This window comes from Camelus ferus, chromosome 2 (genome assembly GCF_009834535.1).
Source record: "Camelus ferus isolate YT-003-E chromosome 2, BCGSAC_Cfer_1.0, whole genome shotgun sequence".
In the NCBI taxonomy this organism is placed as follows: Eukaryota; Metazoa; Chordata; class Mammalia; order Artiodactyla; family Camelidae; genus Camelus; species Camelus ferus.
In genome coordinates, this window is record NC_045697.1 from 50,945,709 (window position 1) to 50,964,756 (window position 19,048).

General features: G+C 38.4%; 1 protein-coding gene across 3 annotated transcripts in view; it reads left to right on the plus strand.

The window, feature by feature from the left end:
- The first annotated feature begins 268 nt into the window (after positions 1 to 268).
- The window catches only part of RASSF6 (Ras association domain family member 6), a 48,374-nt gene continuing 29,594 nt past the window's right edge, over positions 269 to 19,048 (plus strand). The window contains exons 1-2 of one of the 3 annotated variants that reach the window (XM_032458126.1): positions 269 to 612; positions 13,082 to 13,179. In XM_032458126.1, the coding sequence (XP_032314017.1) occupies positions 13,115 to 13,179 (65 nt within the window). In that variant the 5' untranslated portion in view covers positions 269 to 612; positions 13,082 to 13,114. The remainder of the gene's footprint in view (positions 613 to 13,081; positions 13,180 to 19,048) is intronic. The other 2 variants (XM_006188696.3, XM_014562558.2) reach the window with 2 other exon arrangements.

A 19,048-nucleotide genomic window follows, 5' to 3' on the forward strand; every position in this document is an offset into this window, starting at 1 on the left:
GTGGCAAAAGAACAAGAGGGAAACAATTAAGAAATTTCTAATTAAAAGACAAAATGTTAATAAGAAAGATGTGAATAATGGCACTCAGTCCTGGTTGGTGTCATTTCTTACAGGCTATTCTCCCAAGTCGGGAGAGACCGGAGAGGAGCGATTAGAATCCGTCCAATTCAGTGGGTAAAGCGTTAACCAGAATGTCAGTTCACTTGTCCTCAAGACGTGTGACAGAGAGCAAAGGAGTGTTCCTATCAGCTGCTCCTAGGAAAGAAAGTAAACACTCCCAACATGCACTGAGGCTCAGGGAGTGGCTCAGGTTTCTAACACTTCCCTGCTGTGGCGAAAAGGAGTAATAATTAACAGCTTCTTGGGCTCGATGATCATCCGTCGGAGGGGCATTGCCAGGCGCAGAGCCGAGCCGCTCCGGCTCCGTGTGCCTCCCCTCCTCCCGCGTTTGGCTCCCACCTCCACCGGCACCTCCACCTCCACCTCCCGGACAGGTGAGCGAGCACCGACTCTCCGACGCTGCTCAGAGTTGGCGACTGAGCAAGGGGAACAAACTCTCCGGAGCAGGTTCAGCGCAGTAACTACGGTTAAAATTCTCCTCCTGTTCGCAGTGTGAGTAACAGGTGAAAAATGGGGTAGGGAAAAGAACCCCTCTAATCTACTCCCCGAGGTCAAGTTAAGGGCAGATTATTAGAAAGCAGAAGCCACAGGCAGCCAGACTTGAAGGCGTGCATGTATCAGAGCAGTACCGAAACCCGGACACACTTTTCCTTTTGATCTTTCTTATACCTTTTCCGGATCAAGGTAAGCATGTGGGGAGAGGGGAGGGGAAAGAAAGAAGGGCCTGGAGGTAAGTGTGGCCGCCAGCTCCTCCTCCCTTTTCTAACAGGGGTAGCTAGAGCTCAGTAAAGTCTCTACCTGGAATTGTGCTTACAGAGTAACCTCAAGACACTAGACTCCTGAATGACGTCCCCACCTTTTTGAGTATCCTTATGGTTAGAGTGTTGTATTCAATCAGCAGACTTGAAAGGTCTTTTTAATTGAGGGTTCAGCTACACTTTTATTATTTTCCACAAATCAACAGAGACTTCCCTGCACCCCACCCCTACATCCACACAAAATTTGGAAAGGATTTCTGATAAGACTGCACCAAACAATGAAAAAATAGTCATAATTAAATGGGAGTCCATGAGTTAAGGATATAAATTCTGAAGCAGGAGAACCACAGGTTCAAATCCTACCTTTGCCACTTCCTTGTTTGTCCCTCAGCAAGTTACTTAATCTAGCCAAACCTCAGTTTGTCATCTATAAAATAAGTATCATAGCAGGATTGGCCAATAGGGTTTTGATGAGAATTAAACACTTCTACAAATAGTGCCTCAAATCAGCATTAAGAAATTTGCAGCTCGCCAAAGGGTCTGTGTCAGGGACAGTGAGCTGAGCTGGTGAGACCAGACCAGACTGTATAGGGGAACTGGAGATGGATTGGTTTCCAGATAGTGGGTCCAGGACACGTGAGCAAATGGCAAATGGACAAAACATTACCTCTGAGTAGCAATGAAATTATCTGGCTTCTGGCCACTTTTCAAACATAGTATGTGGTGGCATAAATTCAAACTTATTTTTTACTCATTCATTTTTACTTTGGAAAAGTCACATTTATGTGAATCTGTTCTTTCTGAAAAGAAACTAATTTTATAATTGCAGAGAAACCCATCAATTTTGGGTTTTATAAGAGAGATTGCCCTTGAATAACTTTGATAAAATTAGATTGTTTAGTCTATGTCCTTATACTATAACACATATTGTACTGTTTGTATTAAAGTCATATAGACTTTTATTTGTGTTTATGAACAAGAAACATAAAAGAATGATACCTGTGTTTCATTGGTCTTTATCTCTTAAATTACAGGGAAGTGAACTTACTTTATGAAAGTTCATTTAAAGGACACTTTTGTTAGTGTTGCTGATAGTTTAATTAATGTGGATAACTTGGAGAAAGGGATAAACTTAGTAAGTGTGACTAGCAAAGTATTTCCATCGATGATATTTTATCTTTTTATTTTAGATAAAACCTTAAATGGTTTGCAGTTGATCCTAGTTTAATATTATCATTGTTTCTGTTTTCAAATTACAGAGTCAAAATTCCCCAATTTATGGACTTTGTTATTTGGATATTTTTTAGAGCTGGAAGGAACTGGTTTTTTTTCTTCCAGTTTCATCAAGATATAATTGACATAGGACACTGTATAAGTTTAAGCTGTCTAGCATAATAATTTGACTTACATGCATTATGAAATTATTATCACAATATCTTTAGCGAACATCCATCATCTCATATAGATACAAAATTAAAGAAATAGAAAAAATTTTCCTTGTCAGGCGAACTCTTAGAATTTGCTGTCTTAACAACTTTCATATGTAACATACAGCAGTGTTACTTACATTTATCATTTTGTACATTGCATCCCTAGTACTTGCTTATCTTATAACTAGAAGTCTTACCTTTTGATTACCTTCATCCAATTCCCCATTCTCCCATCTTTATAATTGGATATTGACTGGAGAATTGTAGGTAGGATTCTACAGCCAACCAAACTGAACTTTACTATGTTACTGTCCTCTGGGGTTTGATTGTGTTTAGTGTAGTTTAGCTAGAAACTTATAAAATAACCCAGCCCATTTAGAATAAATTATAGAACCAGTTCACTAAACACTTTTCAAAGAGGAAATATACCTTTATGCTGAATAAATATTTTTAGAACTTAAACCAAGTTTTTTGATTTTATATTTCTCAATAGGTATATGTTTAAACAACAAACAGTAGCCCCAACTGAGATAAATCTATTAACCATATTTGAGATTAATTTGAGATTAACCTATTTGTTAATCTCACATAACCAGGTATTAGTCTTCCTAAAGTCCATTTTAGAATACAAATGTTTTTCTACCATTTCTAATGCTTACAACATTTTGTGATACACTATTAAATGTTTGGGTCAACTGAGAGAGAGAGAAATAATCAGCAATGATTAAGAAAAAATTAGCTTCTTCAATTATATTTGAAATAGTATAACATAAACGTCATATGTCTTTTTAACATGCAATTCAAGGTTTCAAACATGATACTTGTTTTAACTTCCTAAAATAAGAAGCATCCTATACTTTTCACTGAAATAGAAATCTAGTGATAAGAGTCAATATACTTGGACAGACTTTTGGTTACAGTGCAGACAGGGAATTTAGCATTGTTAGAGATAACATGGGCTTCATATAAAAGTTTAGATTTTTAAAAATAGTCAAATAAAGTTCAATGGAAAGTACAACCTCTGAGAAAACTTCTTTTGAATATTCTCTTTGCACTAAAGTCTAGTGTTAGAGAGGCTTAGGTTCTGTTGTCAAAATCAGTCTTTTAAAGCTATCAAATGTAGTGATTTCATCATTTCATAACATCATCTCAGGTACCAAAAGAACCAATGCCACTGCCGTCAGTAGTTGAACATGAAGATGTCTCTCTGTTAAGAGATGATGGGGTTGTCTTGTAGCTGAGATAGCTGAAGGGCAACTTTTCCATCATCATCCCAGAGTCTAGTAGATGGAACTCAACAGGAGGAGGGGCTGATTCTTTCGCAGCCAACAGATGAACAGGAAAAATGAGCCATGGTCCCTGTGAAATCAACCTTAGAATTTTGTCTTGGAAACCCAGGGGAGCAGAGAATCCTCGAGCTGTCCCACAGCAGCACTTCCAGAAGATGCCGTTGGCAGACCAAGCAGCTCCCTCCCAGACTGAGTGGTGGCCAAGATGCCTCGGGTCCTGAAGTGACTTAAAACTAACTTGCTTCTCCTACTGCTTCTGCATTTCTCACCTCCCTGAGGGCACTCTGGGGAGAATAAAGCACATGGCACTAACGCCATGTAAATATGAATAGAACATTAAAGGTTTGACATTGCAAATTAGATCCCAGTGGGACTGACACAGGAGTCTGGTTGTTTGATCCACATCCGCATCCTGTTTAGTCCTGTCTTAAATACAAGCACTGTAATACATTTGTATTTGTATCTCAAAACAAACATTTCCTAACTGCAATCAACATCACTTAATAAAGTGATCATTTTTGTACTCCAACTCTCAACTTTAACCATCTCTGCAAATGAGGCACATTCTTTAGAAAAAATATGGAGCCAAGTGCTTCCCAGAAACCATATTCTTCTTGATTCTTTTCCTGTTTTCTAGGAATGGGATAATGGTTAGAATTATAGATGTTTTGTCTCATTTCCTTGAAATGATATAATTGTATATAACTGTTCTCTACTCCAAGGTTCTGGGCCAGAGCTTACAGAAAGCAGCTTTGTTTTAGAGCTAAATACATAACTTTCTATTGCTTCTTCTGGTCAAAATAATAAGTTTTTTAAAACCTCCATGTGTACAGCCTTTAATATAATCTTACTTCATAATTGAAATACATACTTGCTAATCTAATATAATACTCTCTGCTCTTTTTTTTTCAGTAACTTTTATGGTGTGTGTTATGTAAGATATGTTCCCTGTATATGATTTAGAAAGTACATATGAAATCAAAAGGAAATGATTATCACTTATAATTTCATAGCTCTCAGTTTTACCTTTAACATTTTTGTACATCTCTCCCTATATTGAATATACAGATAGTCATTATTTTATGTAAGTTTTATCTATATACCTGCATACATGTATCCATTTTAGGAGATATACAAATAAAACAAGCAATCATCCTGTTCTAAAGGAAATTAAGTAAAAGTAAGTAAAATAAAACATAATTAGGGAAAGAAAGCTGCAGGTAATTAGAAAGGGGCAGATATTTTGCTGTGAAAGCTCAAAGGCAGAGGAAATTCTCTTTGGCTGGAGACTAGGGAAGTTAGCGCCTGTATTTTTTAAGTTTGTTATAAAATTATGACCACTTTGCCACTTCCTGTACCCATTGGCCTCAGGAATAAGGGGCTGCAGATACAGATAGAGGCTACCCTTCCTGGCTTAACACAGCAAACGCAGAGAAGGAACTCATGAAATCTTTTTTGACTGTACAAAACAGTGGACCAAGTTTTCCACTTTTAAACAAGTAATGATTTAATTAATCCATGCTTGAGGAAGGTACTTTAAATAACTGGCTTTTTTGAGTTAATTGGGCTTGGATTCACCTCCCATCCTCTGGCCTCATTCTGACAACTGGACAGTCCAGGCAAGTCCATGTCTAGGCAGGATACAGAGCAGGGGGCGGGGTGTGAGCCATGGATGCTCTCAGATCCTCTCTGTTCTCAGCGTTGCCCAAATACTGGTGCTGACTTATTCTGCTTTCTCTGGTTCCTGATCCCTGCTGCCTGCTCAGACCAATTCTACTTCCTTGGCCTTTTCCCTTCTCTGGTGAGCCTCCAAAGTCTGTTGGAGCCTAGACCTACCTAGTACCTCCAGGATCGTTTATTTTTCCATGATTTAATTACTGGCCTATCTAATTTCCTATCTCTTGAGCTCTACTGTCTGGACAAAATTACAAAATAAATAGCCAAACATTAATAAATGATCTTGTTTTATGCACAATCTAAGTCAATAATCTCTGTCCCCAGGAAGGGAGAGCCCTGTGTGATTCACCCTCCCAGTAAAGTACATAGATTTGTAACAACTACCTTCCTCCTCAAGTCATGTTTGTCATGTTCTACCAAAATAATTCTGAATGTCCAAAGTAAGACCCCTAGGCTTCTAGACCTATAATTTTTCTTTTTTTCAAGAATCTTCTCCATCTCTGCTAATCATGACCTCTGATTATTCCTCTCTTAAACATTTTGAGAAAACCACCTCAGACCCTTAAATCAACCAAGACTTTATAATTCAGGTGTTATTCACAAGAGCCCTACCAGATTTTAATTTGCAATGGATCAGGGTTAATGGGAATAGAAAGAGAAAACTATTGGAATTCATAGATCTATTTCTCACTTCAGCAATCAAGAATGAGACTTTTACCAGATCATGTTTTCAGGTATTTCAATTGTTCTAATATTTTGTTTAGCCAATTTTTGAATTGAGACACTGTCAATTATTATTTCCTATTTAATTAACATATACTGCCTGTGAACAAAAATTTTATCCTATTTTTATTTTCTTTCATAAATTCCATTCAACTGTCTTTCTTTCCAAGTTCAGGGAATAATGTAAGGATTTTGAAATTCTTTAATCACGTCTTCTGAAGCTGGCTATGACTTGCTTCAGCATAGGTCATGAGTTTGACAATATAATTACATAGTAATGTTTGCTATCTTTAATGATACCTTAGCTAATTTTTTTATGAATACAAATAGAGAAGAAGCCAGTTAAGAAGCCACTGCAATGACTTCTTCTGTCCATCACTGTCAATTTACACTTTGTGCTTCTTCAGTTCAAAATATCCCTGACTTCTAGTGCCAGCTAAAATATCACGTCAACTATCAAGAAAAGTTTTATTAATAGTAACTAATCCTTTGGGCCACATCTGCAACTTTACAGTTAGTCAGTCACTCAACAATTATTAATTAAATGCTTTCCGTGTATCAGGCAAAATCCTAAGAACTGGGTGTACCCGGGGAAACAAACAAAAAGTCCGTATCTTAAGACATTCACATTGTAGTTGGGGAAGACAGACAATGTAAGTAAATAAGATCCCTTCAGATACTGATAATGGACCTAGAGGAAAATAATGTGGTTGTGACTAATGGAGACTTGCTTAGGGAGGGCCTTCGAGAGAGGAGACACAGGGACTGAGACCCGAACGATGGGGACAGGCAGCCATGTGAAAGTCTGAGGTAAGGTGCTCCAAGTAGGGGGAGGAGCAAGTACAAAACCCTGAGGCAGGAATGAGCTTAGGGAGTGATTGAAAACCAGAAAGAAGGCCATGTAGACGAAATGTAACCAATGAAGGAAATAATGAAGGGAATGAATATCGAACAGATTGACAGGATCTTGTGGGTCATCGCCAGGAGGTTATACTTTATTCTAGTTCACTCTTGAAAATCTTTGCAAGGTTTTAAGCACAGAATGACAAAATCTGATTCAGTCTTTAAAATGATCACCCTGGATGCTGCATAGAGAATGGAATATGGGTCATGAGGCAGATGCAGGGAAACTGGTCAGGAGGATGATTGAATAATCCAGGAGAAAGGTGGCAGTGTGTTGGCTCAGAGTGGCAGCATTGAAAATTAAAGCTCTTGAGTTACATATTGGAGGTGCCATCAATAGAACTTACTTTTGGATTGGAATCTGGTTATGATAAAAAAGGAAAAATGTAAGTTTTAGTTTTGGTGCCCAGTTGGGTAGATGAGAAAGAATTGTAAAGGAGGGAATTCTGGAGCATGGAAAAAAGTCAGTGGTACTGTTTTGGCCATGTTGATATTGAGATGCCTGATAGTTATCCATGTAGAGACTAAATAGGTAGTGGCCTGAGTCTGGAGCTCAGTGGAGAGGCTGGGCTGGAGATGGGTTAGATTACCTACAAGAAAATGTAGATAGAAAAGAGAGGATGGCTAAGGGCAGACTATTAGAACAAGTCAGCATTTCATGATCATATAAAGGAGGAGTCAGCAAAGGAACTAAAAAGTTGAGACCTATGAGACAGCAAGGAAATAAAGCAAGGTTGTTGTGCTTTCTCTTTTGTTTCAAAAGTATCCAAAAAAAAAAAAAAGTGTTTCAAAGGAGGGAACAATCAACTTTGTCAAATGCTGTGTCAAATGCTGCTAAGAGGCAGAGAAAATGCGGAGAGAAAAATGAACCATTTGGCAAGATACCAGTCATTAGAATGTGGACGAAGGGGTACAGCGGGGAGGAAATTAAAAGAATAGATGGTAAATAATCTGGACCCAGGAGGGAGAAGGTAGTGTTTGGGCAGTGAGGTGACCACTGTCAGGAAATCTCACTAAGGAAAGGTTTCTGCAAACCCTTTCTGTGGATGATTTTAATGACAAAAATCTATGGGCAAAATTTGGGCTTTAGAAGTAAGAACAAAGGCTATATAACCATACAGCCCAGCCCAAATCTTGTGAGTGAGTAGCTGGGACTGGTTGGGCTCATGGAGCATGCTGCATCTCTCTCTGTCCCAAGGCAGCCTAAAATGCCCACGGAGCTTCTGACCTACAGAGTTCATTTACCTGCTTGGCTAAGCTTCTGTCTCTTCCGGCATGAGTCCTCCACAAAACCTCCTTCCAATGATGTGCTGTCAAAGAGAATGACATTCTTAACTAAAGGAGCACCACTGTTGGAGCAAGAGGTTATGAGTAGAAAATGAGTTAAGGTGTAAATCAGTGATGACAAGACCAGTGGGCAGCAGAAAGCGGCCTCACAGCAGTGTAGGAAGTAGGCTATGGGAACTGATGGGGTCCCACTGGAGCAGGGACTGGAAGGAAGCAGAGATTAGGGCCTGCAGGGACGAGGGCCCTTTGGTACAAGGGAAATGGTGAGAAGAGACTTGATGATACGCAATTCCAATAGACTAGAAGGCCTGGTGTTAAAGAAACCTTCAATTCTGAGTTTAGAAAGGTAGGTTTGGGTGGAGCTGCAGAAAGCCTGAATGTCAGGTTAAGGGACATGGGCTGTATTTGCTAAGAACAAAATCCCAGGAAGGTTTGTGAACAAGATGATGTGATGAACAAAACAGTAAAAGCATTAGGGGAACTAGTCAAGCATTCAGCTTAGAGTGCTCATAGCCTTCCAATAGATTACATGATTTCAAGCTAACAATGTGCTATAAGGAAAAATATGCATCACTGATTTTGTGAAAATAGTTTTTGTTTTCCTTCTTTTTCTTTCTTTCGTTTTTCTTTTCTTTTCTTTTTTTTGCGGGGGGGGGGGACTGGTATTCAGAAAGACAACATGAAACATCTTCCACACACTTTACCCCAACCAAAATGACCTGATTCAGTAGGAAAAGGAAGAAATTCCTTCCGCTTCTTTTTTAAAATAAAAAATGGAAATTTCCTCTCTAGCCTACCTCTCTACTCTGGCTACATTCCCTATATGATTCTACGGGCCTGAAGCAATGGTAACAAAATACTTGGTTTCTACAAAATGGAATGACTGGAAAACATCATATAAAATCTCTGGTCACACCCTAATGCCATTTATATGAAGACATAAAAGAGGATATTATTCATGTCAGACCACAGTTTTCAGAGCCTGAAGGAGACTTGAAGGATGTTATGTCACACTTAATCAACCCTGCGAGTCAGAGCTTGATTTTGGCTGCCTGGCAACTTAAAACTGTTTGTGGAATGGGGCAGGGTTCAGCCAGTTGGAATTCGGCTGGAATAGAAGGACTGTGCTCCCTTGCACAAAATCATACAGAAAAGAATTCTTTCTAGAAATACTCCAGAAACAGACTTACCAAATTGGCTGATCCTTCCTTTCTTTGAGCCACAGTTTCTGTAGTTTTTCTGTTTACATAGTACCTTTTCCTATTTTCTGCACACCTCCAAACATTGCCCTAGGATTTCTTCTCTAACTTAGCTATCTTGTATTCTCATGTTGCCAAAAAAATGTCAATGATTGCAAAATACCTCTTTGAGGATTGTAGAAACCTTTGGGAATTCAATATCCTTTTAAAGAAGATAACATTGAGCTGTTTTATAAACAGAAGTTTCAAACTGAATGAATTTTTTTCACAAGTCTGGAAATTTTATTTTAAAATATGACAGCAAGACAGCTAATTTTTGTCCAAAAATTCTAGAAATTTTACTATAAAATATAAAACCAGGAAGACTTTAGAAACATTATTTTTAAACATTATTTATTGATTTATAATCACTTTACAATGTTGTGTCAAATTCCAGTGTAGAGTACAATTTTTCAGTTATACATGAACATATATATATTCATTGTCATATTTTTTCTGTGAGCTACCATAAGATCTTGTGTATATTTCCCTGTGCTATACAGTATAATCTTGTTTATCTATTCTACAATTTTGAAATCCCATCTATCCCTTCCCACCCTGCCCCCCCCCCCTTGGCAACCACAAGTTTGTATTCTATGTCTGTGAGTCTGTTTCTGTTTTGTATTTACGCTTTGTTTGTTTGTTTTGGTTTTTTTTTTTTTTTTTAGATTCCACATATGAGCGATCTCATATGGTATTTTTCTTTCTCTTTCTGGCTTACTTCATTTAGAATGACATTCTCCAGGAGCATCCACGTTGCTGCAAATGGTGTTATGTTGTCGGTTTTTATGGCTGAGTAGTGTTCCATTGTATAAATATACCACCTCTTCTTTATCCAGTCATCCATGGTTGGACATTTAGGCTGTCTCCATGTCTTGGCTATTGTAAATAGTGCTGCTATGAACATTGGGGTGCAGGTGTCATCCTGAAGTAGGGTTCCTTCTGGATATATGCCCAGGAGAGGGATTCCTGGGTCATATGGTAAGTCTATTCCTAGTCTTTTGAGGAATCTCCATACTGTTTCCCACAGTGGCTGCGCCAAACTGCATTCCCACCAGCGATGAAGAAGGATTCCCCTTTCTCCACAGCCTCTCCAGCATTTGTCATTTGTGGACTTTTGAATGATGGCTATTCTGACTGCTGTGAGTTGATACCTCATTGTAGTTTTGATTTGCATTTCTCTGATAATTAGTGATACTGAGCATTTTTTCATGTGCCTATTGATCATTTGTATGTCTTCCTTGGAGAATTGCTTGTTTAGGTCTTCTGCCCATTTTTGGATTGGGTTGTATGGTTGTTTCTTAAGTCGTATTAGCTGCTTAAATATTCTGGAGATCAAGCCTTTGTCGGTTCCATTTGCAAAAATTTTCTCTGATTCCGTAGGTTGTGTTTTTGTTTTACTTATGGTTTCCTTTGCTGTGCAGAAGCTTATAAGTTTAATTAGATCCCATTTGTTTATTCTTGCTTTTATTTCTATTGCTTGAGTAGACTGTTCTAGGAGAACAGTCAGATAATGTTTTGCCTATATTTTCTTCAAGGAGGTTTATTGTATCTTGTCTTATGTTTAAGTCTTTGATCCATTTTGAGTTTATTTTTGTGTATGGTGTAAGGTAGTGTTCTAGCTTCATTGCTTTACAAGCTGCTGTCCGGTTTTCCCAACACCATCTGCTGAAGAGACTGTCTTTATTCCATTGTATATTCTTGCCTCCTTTGTCAAAGATTAGTTAACCAAAAGTTTGTGGGTTCATTTCTGGGCTCTCTATTCTGTTCCACTGGTCTATATGTCTGTTTTTGTACCAATACCATGCTGTCTTGATGACTATAGCTCTATAGTTTTGTCTGAAGTCTGGGAGAGTTATTCCTCCAGCTTCTTTCTTTCTTTTCAGTAATGCTTTGGCAATTCTAGGTCTTTGATGGTTCCATATAAATTTTATTATTATTTGTTCTAGTTCTGTGAAATATGTCCTGGGTAATTTGATAGGGACTGCATTAAATCTGTAGATTGCCTTGGGCAGTGTGACCATCTTCACAATATTGATTCTTCAAATCCAAGAGCACCCAAAGTAATAAAATACCTAGGAATAAATCAAACCAAGGAGGTGAAAGAATTACACACAGAAAACTATAAACCATTGATGAAAGAAATTACAGAAACATTATTTCAGCCAGGCAGAATTCCTCATGGGGCCTCTCTTTTCCCCTTTTTGTATTCTCAGTAAAATATAAGCTCTGTACCAAGAACCAGCAGCTTCAAACACCCTAAGCCCATCTGTGCATTTGCAGGGATGGAGCAGAAGAATCACTTTTAAATCACTAACTCCTGGTTGTAGCAGAACTGTGGATAAACTGAAAAATGAAAAAGGAAATCTTAGCACATATTCCAAATCAAATACTAAAAACTTGGAAATAGGATTCCTTATATAGGGAATTATGCCAAAGTGAGACATACTGGGTACATTTTATCACCAGGAGCATTTTATCATCAACTTTAGCGTGATTATCAGCACAACTTTGACCCACTTACAAATTTGAGAATCATTAGCACGTGGTTTGTGTTGTTCTCTCTCAGAGCTCTTGTTCTGCTTGGTCTGCCTTTCTTCCTGTCGCTCTGTTACACAGGTGTCAGTCTCTCAAACTGATCACCAAGGGGAAAAACATATGTCAATCTCTGTATTTCTGGCTCTTCTAGTATTTCTTCATATACCCTCTTTGTCATCTTTCTTTAGACTTTGAAAATTAAATTTTGACATGACAGAGGAACATTTGTATGTTCTTTTTCCTTTACTACTATTTTCCCTAAATTATATAAAGAATATCATTTTCAATTTAAAATGGGAAACTAATATCAAAAGAGAGTAAAATTGATTTTTTTCAAAAGCACATATTGAGTAATAAGAATAAAGTAAAACACCTTAATATTGTAAAGCTTATAGGGGTGGAGGAGGGGCTGGAAGAGGACAGAGAAAACAACACAGTGTTCCCGAAACAAATTATTTTGTGACTTATGTGAATAACCATGAAGAGCAGGTTCGGAGGATGCCTCCTAGAAACCCACTCAAAGTGAGTTACAGTTAAAACTTTAAACTCTAAGTTTGTTTTCTTATAGTTGAAGACTTTTGAGAACATTTCACTTATTCTGAGTATTAATTGCCTTAAACATAGGAAAAAAATCTTTGAAAAGAATCTTAGAACAGACCAATTTATAGAAAATCACAAAAGAATTAATCTGTAAACCTTTTCCAAACTGCAAAAACAATGTTGGTAAAAAGAAAAAAGAGGAAACCTTAAAGACATTCAGACCTTAATTCAAATCATTTGTTCCACTACTTAGTAAGTGTCTGAAATGGAGATAATGACACCCCTGCCTTGCTGGGATGGTCTGAGGAGTAAATAAGATCACATCCATAAAACAGCTCACATTCTAAGCATAGGACCCAAAGCAGGCACGTGGTAAAAAAAAAAAAAAAAAAAAAAAAAAAAAATCTTTCTTTCCCTCCCCAACCAAACCTTTATGTCCATACGTTAAACTCTACTTAAAAACTCCCCCCAAAATACTTTCACACACTAGGGACACAAGAAACAATTTCACTTTGTCATAAACTAATTTATGAATGCATCACAGGAACATACCATTAATATTATTCTAATGTTTTAAGGTGTCCTCCCATGATCTCAGAAAGGGGGAAGAGATGACCATGATGGCTCACCAGTCCCCCTCCTGGATCTTCATCAACGAGAGGACGTTCATTACCAGGTAACTATACACCTGTGTTATGTTACTCTACTATTCCATCATTTGTGGAGTATACCCCAGCCTCCTAAAAGAAGGATACAGTCATCTTTCCCACTTACAAGATGAGAAACCATCGAAGAATATTAAGTACATGAGTGACTGGATTGGTCTGGCTGCTGCTTGAAGAACAGACTGAAAAGGGGACAAAAGTAGAAGCAGAGAAACTATCAAGGAGCTGATAGGCCAGAGTAGAGGTGCTGGTGGTTTGGACCAGGTGGCAGTGATGGAAGTAGGGAAAAAGGGGTCAGATTCTGAGTATATTTTGAAGGAAGGGACAATAGGACTTCCTCAATGATTAGATGTGGAATATGAGAGAAAGAGAATAATCAAAGATTTTGGTCTAGACAAGTGGATTAACACTCTCTGATATTAAAAAGACTACAGGAGGAGCAGGTTTAGGGGAGAAGATTAGGGGGTCAGTCCTAGACACGTAACATTAGAGATTGAATAAGATCACCAAGGGAATTAGTGTGAATAGAAAAGATTCAAGGTCCCAGGTTAGAAAAGAGTGAAATGAAGATGGAAAACCAGGAGACAAGAAGGCAAGGCAGAAGTATGTTGGATGCAAAGAAGGAATGTGGACTCTGAACAGAGAGGAGGAGCAGTGACGTAGCAGGTATTTATATGAGACACCACTTTGGGATGTCAAGGTAATAAGTGTTGATGGAGATGCAGGAACAAGAAGGAAGTTGGAGAGATGGGAAACTGGAAGACTGAGAAATTAATTTTTAAAATGTTAAGTACAGATGACTGATAATGAAGGTCAGAAGAGGTAATATCCACAAAAAACAAAAGGGAGACAGAAAGACTGTAGAGAGTGGTAAGAGATGGACATGGTAACAGGATGGACATTGTTGAGAGGACCTGAGAGATGAGAGTTTGGAAAGAAAAAAAGATGAGAAAAGGATGTAAGTGATCTGCAGGAGAAGCAGGAGGTGACTGAGGTTCAAGCTAGATGATGGAGAAGATGGGAGAGGCTGTGGATGAAAGGCAAGAGGATGACAGAAGGGGCAGATCAGGATAAGAGCCCAGGACCACCCCCAAGAAGGTCCCCCTGCCACATTTGCCTCCTCCCAGAGAAAATTACGGAAGCAACAGAGGTGTCTCCAAAAACAGTAGCTCCGGGTCTGCACCAGCGTTTCTTTTGCCTAAATGTCTTCTGTGCAACCAGGAAAGTTTAGTCAACCTAGAAAAGAGATTTATCACACTGGGGGGGAAGTTTCGAGAAGGAACAGTACACAGCATAAGAAAAGATTGTACAAACCCATGTACGTATTTTCCTGTTATTAAACTCTGCTTGACTCCATTCAGCACATGAAGTCATGATTCCCATCTCCCTCTTCCAGTGCATTGCTAACTACTCCTGGGGCCCACCTCTCGGCCATTCTCCCTTGGGCTACTTCAGCAGTGCAGCTGCTCTTCACCTCTTAGATTCCTGAGGAAGCAGGGTCCTTTCTCACTCAGACCTTTAGATCAGATTAAAATACACTCTAAACAGGCACCACGTAATCCAAATAGCAATCCACAGTCCCCTGTCTGTGCTCGCTTGCATCTCCATGAACTGGGACTTCTCTTCCCCAGCAAAGCCTCAAGACAAATGTCCTAGAAAAGCCCCAGTGCCCTACCTAACTCTTGTCTGCTTTGAGGGGTAGTTCTGTTCTTCCCAATCTCTGCTATTTATACGCGTGTTTCTCTTTATTCTCCAGGTTCTTTCTGTTCCTAGAATCCTCAGTTTCTCTAGAACAGCTTTCTTCCACCTTCATGAAGCTCCTGGTTCTGTTCTAAATTGATTTATGTCTATTTCATCTTTAGCCCTGATCAGCCGATGGTAACTTCTCATCCTGGATAACCAGTCCTTCCTTTTATTCATCTCATGTAGTCACAGTATGAAAATCAAGGCTTTTCCCTGAAACAAAAACCTATTCCACACACTGGTAGTTACCAAGTCAACTTTTGTTTCTTTTGCAATATTTTATAGTTTCCCAGTCTCAGTTCCTCACTTTTCCCATGAAATCCTCCCTGAATGGCAATAAGATTTTAATTAGCTTGTTAACTACTTGTGAAATTGTTCTTTTAAAATATTTATTTCCTAAATATAAAAATTATGATTATTTTATAAATTATTATATTTTATATGTTTAGATTAATTATAAGAGCTGAGAAAATCTGGAAACATGTAGATTAAAAGAATAAAAACTATCCATAATCTCACTACTCAGAAAAAAAATGCACTGTTAAGTTTTATCATATTCCTCATCTTCTAAGGATTCTATTTTATATAATTGAGATTATACTGTACATTGTTTTTCACTGTGCTGCAAATATTTCCCCATACTGTTAAAAAAAAAAAAAGCTTCCTAAAGATGATCTTAATGATACTGTAGCATTCAATGATACAGAAATGTCATAAACATTCCTTTAATTTTGACCTTCAAGATGGCTTCAAGCTTTTTGAATAGCACAAGGGCTAGTTCACAGTAGTGGAATTACTGGATAAAAGCATCCAAGTAAATCTCATGTTATTGCTACTAATTGGGTTTCTAAAACACTTTGATGCACTTTCCCTCCACCAACAGCTTGTTTTATTATCTCATAAAATTGCTTGGTTTCCCAAGGTAGAAGGTAAGCCCTTTGAAGGTAAGACCTGAGCATCTTTTGTGTCCTATTTCCTAAGGTGGGGTATCAGGATGACCTTGGTACATGAGATGATTTTAGGTTGGACACAGATAATTATTTTTTTATTTGAACACTTAAAGAATGTATTAGAAAAATATAACTAGCACATACAATCTTTGATTTCACAAACATTATTGCACAGGACAAATAAAAACTTACTTAAAAGAAGAGTCAACTAGAAAAATATTAAGTGATAAGAGATGGTACTTGGAGTTGGCCAAACTCATGAAAGTGTTACATGAATAGTTAGTTTTGACGGCCATAGCACTCAGTCAGAATTTATCAATCACTTTCCTACAAAATACCTTTAAAAATCAGAACTCTGTAATTTTTTTACCTCTGAAGATATTCTTGATAAATACATTCTAATGATTAGAAGTATAAAAGGAGAGAGAAAACTAACAAAATCTGAAAACCTGTATGCATTCCCATTTTATGAGTGGCTTATAATGAAACATGTCACAATGAAGCCACAAATTTGGGAGGAGGATATTTTCAAAGAAGTGTCTGCATTTCTAGCGACCCTTATATTGTGTCATATTTTGAGTCGACTGAATTGAGAACTTGTTTATCTTCTATAGCTCTGAGGCCCTCTCAGGCCCTAGTGTCCATGTATTATTGGCACTCCAGACTCCAAATAAAATCATGCAGCATTTATACAAACACTAGACTTGAAGACAGCATTTCCAAAATGTGGGCCATGGACTGCCTACCTCCCCATCAGATGCCTGCTGACAATGCAGACACTGTGTTCCGCCCCAGAACTACTCAGGTGATTCTGATGCATCCGGAAGTCTAGGAACCACTGCTCAGAGAAGGAAAGGAATAAAGTTTGAGAACGTCTGACCACTTAAAATAAACAAAACTTCTGGAGCAGGGGGAAATCTTTACAAAATAGTCATCAGAAATTTTAATGGCACCACTAACCACCTGTGATACCCAGCTTGTCATAAATCTGGCAAACACCTTCATTCATTTACTTATTCACCTAATAATTCAGCTCCTACTCTGCAGGAGGCATTATTCTGGCAAACAAGACAGAAATCACCAACTTATTAAGGGATGTTTATTTTCATGCACAGAAATATATGAAAATAGGAAAATAGAATCTCCTTAATGGAAATTTTGCTTTCAACAAATTTCTTGAGAACTACATATGGTCATGAAATAAGAGATCTTGATTGAATAACACAGTAAGCAATGTAATATTTACGTCTTACTACTGGATAAGAATTCTCTTGAGTTTAGCAACTTCCCTGACTAAAGAGTATTAGCATAAGTTAGCTTCATGCTCAAATGGCTAAGTTTCCAGTTGCTGTTTAGTTGCCTGGGGTCATCGCTGCTCTGTTGCTTCACATGGTAAATATTCTAAGTGAGGTGACTATTTGGGGAAAAAAATGGTCCCATATGGTTGCTTTCAAAGTAGTATTTTCATTTCAGGTCTTACATTGAAATCAGGGCACTTTAGGGGTGAGTAAATACCAAAAAGAAGGTTAAATCTGTTTTAGAATGCAAATCAGATTCCACTCTCAGAATCTGTTAGATTTTTTCTCCCACTTAGGAACCTAATATAAACCCTCGCAGGCTGCAACTCTTCCAACTGCAGCCACAAGGCAAGTGTGCATTCCTGTCCTTACTAACTCACTTTAATTAGCATGATGTAATAAATTTTAGCAGAAAGTGCATCATTCCAAACAGTTTCGTTTTGCAAGCATGTTGGCTGGCACCCTTTGCTGAAACAAAGGAACCAGCCACCTGCTCCTCTGAGCACATATTCAGCACAAAGAGCTAGTGTTCCAGAGGCTGCCTCCTACCTAGCCAGTAGAGCCTGAGGGTAACATTTGCCCATGTTCCACAGCCAGGGTCTTCTCTTGATCAAAGGAACTGGAGCAAACACTGCAAGCTCCAGCGTGCCTTGCAGGTAGCTGTATGAATAGAGGGCACTGCTCTCCTCAAGGCTGCTGGACTTCCTTCTTTGATAAAGGAGAAGGGAGCCCTCCTAACATATTTTTATAGGAGTCAGGATTTTTCTTTTTAAAGCTGGGGTAAAAAGTTTGAAACACATATAGGACCATCTCCTTTAAAACTGAGGAATTTTTTTCCATGTGGGGTTTGTTTTTTTTAAAAATTATGAAAAAATTCCCATTATTCATATTTGATGTCTTGCAAAAATAAAATTTCATTATGAGAAATTGGATGTCACAGTTTCACCAAAAGGTCAATAATGTCACCTCCAGAAAGGTGAAAAAGGTCCTTAAGCTTTATATCCAATATTTTCAATGAGCATATATTGTCAACAGTCATTGAGTGTATCAGGATGACAGTTATTCTCAATAAAATTCATCTACTCCACATTTACCTAGTTGATCACTTTCATCCATTAAAAAAACAAGAACATCCATGTGCCCAAGACACACTGAAAATGTTTCAATAGAAAATCCGATGAAGTCAAGATTCAAAGACTCTAGAAATAGATGACACCGAGTTTACTTGAATTTCTGGTCGTGTTAGCTACACTGGTAGAAGATCTCTCCTCCTCTAAAAGTAGGTCAGGATTCAACTTTCAATATTTTATTCCCTAAACAAATAATTACTGAGAGCACGTCAGGGTCCAGATGCTGTGCTAGAAGCTAGGGTGAGCAGCTTTGAACAAAAACAGACAAGAACCTTATTCTCATGGAAGTTGTGGTCTGAAGCTGGAAGTCTTCAACTTGAGCCGTCATCAGAATCACTGGAGGGCTTGTTAAAATAAAGATTGCTGGGCCCCATTCCCAGAATTTCTGATCCAGGAGGTCCAGGCTGGAGCCAGCATTTGTACGTGTAACTTCAGGTTTCCAGGTGGTGCAGATGCTACTGCTCTGGGAATCACAGTGAGAACCACAGGGCTAAAGGCCCGACGACCAACTGAGATAAGTGTTCAGCAGGAAAGGAACCCACTCCTATGAGAGAATAAGGATCTAGCCTAAGCCAGGGGGTCCACAGATCTGAGCATCAGGTAGCTAACTGGTTTAAGGGAGTCAGCGAGAGAGTACTCCTGATATATGGGGTCTGCTGGACATCCTCACAGCCAGAGGGGGCACGGAGTTCCAGTGAGTGAAAGTTCCTAGTGTGCCTGGGAAAAGCATCTCTTGAAAAGAGGCTAAAGATGAAGAGA